At 36.0% G+C, this 6,173-nt stretch overlaps 1 protein-coding gene across 1 annotated transcript; it reads right to left on the reverse strand.

Moving 5' to 3' along the window:
* Positions 1-4,922: 4,922 nt before the first annotated feature.
* LOC149110725 (uncharacterized) lies at positions 4,923-5,487 on the reverse strand. Its single transcript, XM_089291254.1, has one exon. The coding sequence runs from the start codon at positions 5,484-5,486 to the stop codon at positions 4,923-4,925; it is 564 nt and encodes a 187-aa protein (XP_089147380.1). The 5' UTR covers position 5,487.
* Between the last annotated feature and the right edge of the window lie 686 nt (positions 5,488-6,173).

Genomic DNA, 6,173 nt, shown 5'->3' on the forward strand with positions numbered 1-6,173 from the left:
CCTCATGTGCAGGTGTGAAACGTTTACCAGGGCCCATATCATAAGCCTTCTACACTTTCAAACCTCCGGACTTGAAGCTAAAAAATGTTAGAGACAAGATCCCAGACATTGTGTGCCTCAAGGTCTGGCCTGACTCTTGAGTCTTAACAATATTATTGATACCTGACACCTTTTAACCCGCCATAGGATATCACTAGCACTTTTAATGTCGTGGCCTTCATCTATGTTACAACGCACATGGCTCTGCACTGTGGCAATTCCTCTGTTACAGAGGTCCTTTTCAGCCTGTGGATCACTGAAATCATATCTGACGATGTTAATGCCTGTGCACTCTCTAAGGCTGGGCAGTGAGTGGATGAAATGAGAACAAAGGTAACATCCGGTACTGTCGAGCTTTTCGTTCAAAAAAGTTACAATTGCCCAAAACATCCAAACCATTCTTATCATTGGAGTGTGCACATCTATAAATAGAGATTGAAATCCCTTACGCAGTGGTAATGAATAATAAATAATAACTACAATTAATATAAATAAATATAATAAATTATAATAATAATAATAACAACAACAAACTATTAATTATCACTTAGTGATATTATTTGCTGCTGATCAAGGTCTTTGGTTCTTGTTCCCATGGTTTCAAAATTATATGCACAATGTTTATCTGTATACTAATTAAGATTTACTTGCCTGCCTAATGCAGCAAAGTAAAAAAACAATCATAGATGTTTTTTTAACTCGATTCGCATGAAATGGATATTCACTGGGTGAGCTCAAGAGTTAATATATGAGGGCAAACAATAATTTCAGCAAAGAATACCTCTCAGGATTGATGAGTCTGTATGCCGAGTGTAAAGTAAGAGTTAAATACATAGATTTAGGCCAGCCTAAAAGCGGAGCTCCTCAGTTATTTTTGGAATGTTATTACTAATGAAAATAATCCAACGTGTATGTGAGGTAAATTGCGAATGATTTAATAGTTTCAGGCGGAACTAGGATTACATCAGCAGATCGAGGTGTAGGATGGTGTGATTATGAAATATAGAGCCATGATTTCAAGGATTTCTGGGAAGCCACCAAAAATCTTGATCGTATAACAGAACCGTCTTCTGTGCTTTTTGGTGGCATTTCTTGTTCTTTCCTACCTTATTCAGAAAGACAAGGCATTGTTATTAATCATTATATTCTTCCTTAGTTAACATGGGGACTCCCACACAAAAGAAGTTTACACATTTTCTTGTTGTGGGGATTGATTGAAATGCAGTGGATATGCTTAGTCCCTAAATCTCTACCAAATGAAATCTCGCAAAAATACCAAAACAGTATACATATGTGAAAAGTTGGAAAGTTTTGTTTTCTAACTTGTCCCCAAAGATACATTAAGCCATCTTCACTATTGTATGGAGTCTCCTCGTGCTAGAAGGGTTTGCAATAAGCAAAATCACTCTCGCATGAATGGTAATTATGATATTTTTTGCTGATCATGAATATTTGCATAGGCTTCTAATAATAATTTTATTATTCAATTTCAATGTGATTTGTTCTTTTTCTAGACTGAGATTGTGGACTACAGGAGCTGTTATTGGGTCCCATTAATTAATCTTGCTATGATTAAATTATACCAAGAATTATAAATAAGCTAAGAGTAAGTTATATTATGTAGATGTATTTTGTCTGCACTACACAACCAAATGAACTCAAAGGTTATCAGGCATAGGTCCATTTGTCAGAAGAGCCCAGCATATCCAACATATGTTTTGATTGACACATCAATTAAGATAATTTACAGCAAAATGGATAAACAATACATCAATATCCTACGTGCATCAAAGCCAGACATGGGGTTATAAGGTAATCACGTAAACAACAGATTGAAATAATTTATAAATTAGAGAACACTATTTGTACAACAGTATGGAACAAATTAACCTTATGGAACAAATTAACCCTGTCTGTAGAATGTCACACATTTCTCAGCCCTTTCTTTCTATAAAAATGCTAATCCTGCAACTTTGCTTAAGACCCAGTCCTCCATTTTGTGTTGGCAAAATATCAATTTATGCCATGTCCAAAGTAGATTATCACAAAATTGATTTAAGAGCTCAATAAATATCATTTTAAAGCCAATTACTTAAATAAACCACGAGTAAATTATCTCTAAGAAAAACTGATTAATTTAACAGGCACTTAAAATAATTAGTTAATATATGTGTTTTTTTAATAATGTAATACAGTGTCACAATGTTGCAGCTATGATATTACTACAAACAGGATGGGTTGCAGAACTGAACCTCCAAGTCAGTTTATTCAATGAACTTGGTGCAGAATTTATAATCACATCAAGTTGTCTGTAAATACAGAGAAACCAAACAAAGCACTACAATCTTAGGTAATGAGTTATTGGACTCTTTTACATGTATGTGCAGTGTATGTTCCATTAATATTGGGGATCTCTTAGAAGCTGCATCCATGATAAAATTATTTGTTCCCGGGTGCATTTGTTTATAGAACTTTTCACAAATTAATATCTCTGTCATAACAGTGATCTCTGTGTTCTACAACAATTAGTACACAAGAAAAATACACTCAGTAAGATATTGTTTACAATAAAAATCAATGCCTATAAGCAATCATAAGGACCTTAAATTTATATTTCCTCAGAAATATCTCACCAGGTTATGGTTGCTTTAAAAATCTTTGATGTTTTAATACAGGCTGCCCATGTGTAAACTGTTCATATATTGACTGACAGGAACAAGCATGTAATTCCTTTCTTTAATATGCAATGTACTCCGTTGTTAGTTGTTTACTGAGTGTCAGTAGTGAATGAAATGCTTCGGGTTGGTACTCCAACTTTCACAGTGGCAGGCTCTGCCCTGAGATGCAAAGCAAACTTATATAACTGTCATGAACTTGGCGACTTTTTTTTTTAAATTTTATTTGTTATCTGCATGTGCTTACAGGTACAGTATTTACATAGTTACAAGTGCTAATTATTGTGTATAAGTAATATAAGTGTGATTACAAGTACAGTATTTACATTGTTACAAGAGCAGTATTTACATTATTACAAGGGCTTATTATAATATATAAGTAATATAATATAGTATAATATAATATAATATAATATAACATAACTGTGTTTACAAGTACAGTATTTACATTGTTACTAGTGCCAATTAAAATATTTACGGAGTGAAATAGGTGTGTATACAAGTGCATGTCGCTTACAATGCTTTGGAGGAGGGGTGTTTTTTCCTATTTAATTATTAAGAAAGATGTTCTATTCTGTATTTGGTTAACATTTTATCAACGAAAGTGGAGAGGTGAATAGCTTTGTTTTGCATCTTACAAGTGTAGATGTAGAATCTCATAAACAAGATCGTATAATTAAATTTCTTTAATAATGTTCTATCGTATGAGCCGGGCATGATGCCAAATAGTTTTTCTTCTATTGTTGGACTAAAATTCGAATTATTGACAGCATTAAACCAGTCGATGACGTTTTTAACAAAGCTCTTAACAAATTCGCAATCATTAAATGTGTGGCCGATTGAATCATGTTCAGCGCAATAGAGGCATTCATCATCCGTTTTGATTCCGTATCTAAAAAGTTTCTTTTTTTGTTACAACAATTCTATGAATAAGTTTGAATTGAAATTCTTTTAATTTTGTTTCCTTACAAATGTTTTTCAGCGAGGAAAATATTTTTTCCCATGTCTCCCCATCCAACTGCATGGTTTGATTCCATTTCGTTGGGCCAGTTTGACACCTCGTGTGAATTTTTTTGTTAATTAAACAATAGAAGTCCCTAGTTTTGGCTTTGACTAAGTTAATTTATCCAGTATCTCCATAGTAGTCAGGACTAAATTTCTATAATTGGTTGCTTTCCAGGGCTTGCCACCAATTTTATCATTCTTTGATAAAGTGCAATTCCAGTTGCCACCTACGATCAGTGTAGTCAGTTCTGATTTGTCTATAAGACAATTATTTAGTTCTTGCAAAAATTCTAGTTGTTCACCTTGATTGTTTGGGGCGTAAATATTGCACAGCGATAGCATTAAAGAGTTGATAACAATAGTAATTAACACGATTCTTCCGAACTTGTCGCTGAGAGAATACTCGATTTTGTCTTGCACCGAGGGATGGATCAGAATGCAAACACCTTTGCTGTGTTTGGTGCCATGGGAAAAGAATATTTTACCTCCCCATTCATTTCTCCAAATACTTTCATCGTTCACCTCTGAATATGTTTCTTGTAGAATATAGAGTTTCGATTTTTGATCTTTAAGGTACGAAAAAATACTCCTCCTTTTACTTTGCTCTCTTAATCCTCTTACGTTTAACGATGTAATGTCATAAGTTAGCTTGTTAGACATGCAGAGAACTGAAAATTATGGTAAATTAATAAAGAAATAAAGCGAACTCGAAAAGAAAAAAAAGTAAACAAAAACTTATTTAAGAGTTTTCCTTCTGGCCTCTCGGACATGCACCTGGTTCCTGTCCCCACCTACAAGTCTAAGAGTACATCATACTACTGTGGTTACCTTGGAGATTCTCCAGGTCAGTTTTTTCATAGATTCTGATCGGGCTTCCCTCCAGGGAGGTTTTGACGAATATTTTCCCGTCCATTGACCATACGGATGTCAACAAACCATCCTTTCGCTTTTGGTTCGCCTGTTTAAGGATATCCCGCCTGTAGGATGTTAGGTTCTCGTTTAGGTAGATTCATCCTGATTCTGCTCTAGTTGCCGCTGTTGAGCCGGGATATAGGTCAGAGACGCGGACATGTTTCAACTTGGCTCTCCCCTTGTACATTCTTGTTTTCGCTTTATGGCTTTGAAACCTTACAATAATTGGTTCTACACCTTTCAGGTGGAGCTTGTGTGATATTTCGATGTCGTTTGGATTTATATCCACGTCTAAAGCCTTGGCGAGCTTAGAGACAACCTCCTCGGTTGAGGTGTACGCGGATCCCGGGACTCCGTGGATTTCGAGTGAGTTTTTTCTAGTATATTGTTCCAGTGCGTCTTGGAGATCGTATAATTCTGCGATTTCCGCTTCTTGGTCGTTGTTGTTTTTTTTCTCGCTGCGGCTAGCTGAATTTCCAAATCGTCTTGTTGCTTCTGACACTTGGCTAAGGCGGTTTTAACGTTGGTAAGCTCACCTTTCTGTTGCAAGAAGGCGTTCCGTAGCTCAGCGACCTCGTTGGCGAGTTTTGAGTTTTCACGGAGAATATTGGAGACCGTAATCTGAATATCAACCAACATTTCCTTTAGTTCTAAAAGATTAGTCTCCTCGGCACTAGCCTTTGATGCGGCTTCTTGCTCGTTGGCGCCAGACAGCGCTTCGTCATTGTTAACCTTAGACGTTATTTGAAGCTCGGCGTCCGCCATGTTCGCACGTTTGGATCCTTGTTGGTCTTCTTCGACAGAGCCACGTTCTCCTCTCTTGTGTTTTCCTTTGGTCTTGCCTTTATCCGGCATATAGTAGTTTTTATAAAAGTAACCAGCGATTTACTCTATTTTTTTGGGGACGATATTGCTCCCTCACAAAGTGTGCGTCCTCACGCTAGCCCCGCGCATGCTCCTTTTCCTTGGCGACTTGCTTTCGAGAGCAAATGCAATTTGCTTCAAACAAGGAACTGGAACACTGCAAGTTACAACAATGTGCACACTCCCAATCAAAGGGCCATCCAGGCTGTTTGGTTGTACATATAACTGTACAACTGTATATGTGTTCAGCTTCCAAAAGAAAATCAGAGTTTGTCAGGATAAATACTGATGTTCTTGCTTACTGAATGTGCAGTTCCAGAAGATATTCACACCCAACACCTATTCATGGCCAGTCTTAAGAAATTCCAAATTAAAGTATCAGGAAGAGAGAGCTCTAATAGAGAAAAAAACCTCCATGTGGGTTATGCATCTTTTCTTGAAGAAAACAATGTCTGAGAAATCATTAATTATAAAATAATGTTTAAGAAACATTTTACCTTTCAGAAAATTTTGTAATCTAGACTGTCTGGCCAGTTCATATATTTGACAAGTTGACACTGGGCATGTTTGTAAATTCGTGCATTTCAACATCACATTACCATATAGTAGCATTGGTCAACTAAAAACAGCATAATTTGGTTAATTAATATACACTGTGCATTATTAGGTTGAAATATT

The sequence above is a fragment of the Orbicella faveolata genome, unplaced genomic scaffold (assembly GCF_042242905.1).
Source record: "Orbicella faveolata isolate gen_17 unplaced genomic scaffold, um_ofav_v1 contig_24, whole genome shotgun sequence".
NCBI lineage: Eukaryota > Metazoa > Cnidaria > Anthozoa > Scleractinia > Merulinidae > Orbicella > Orbicella faveolata.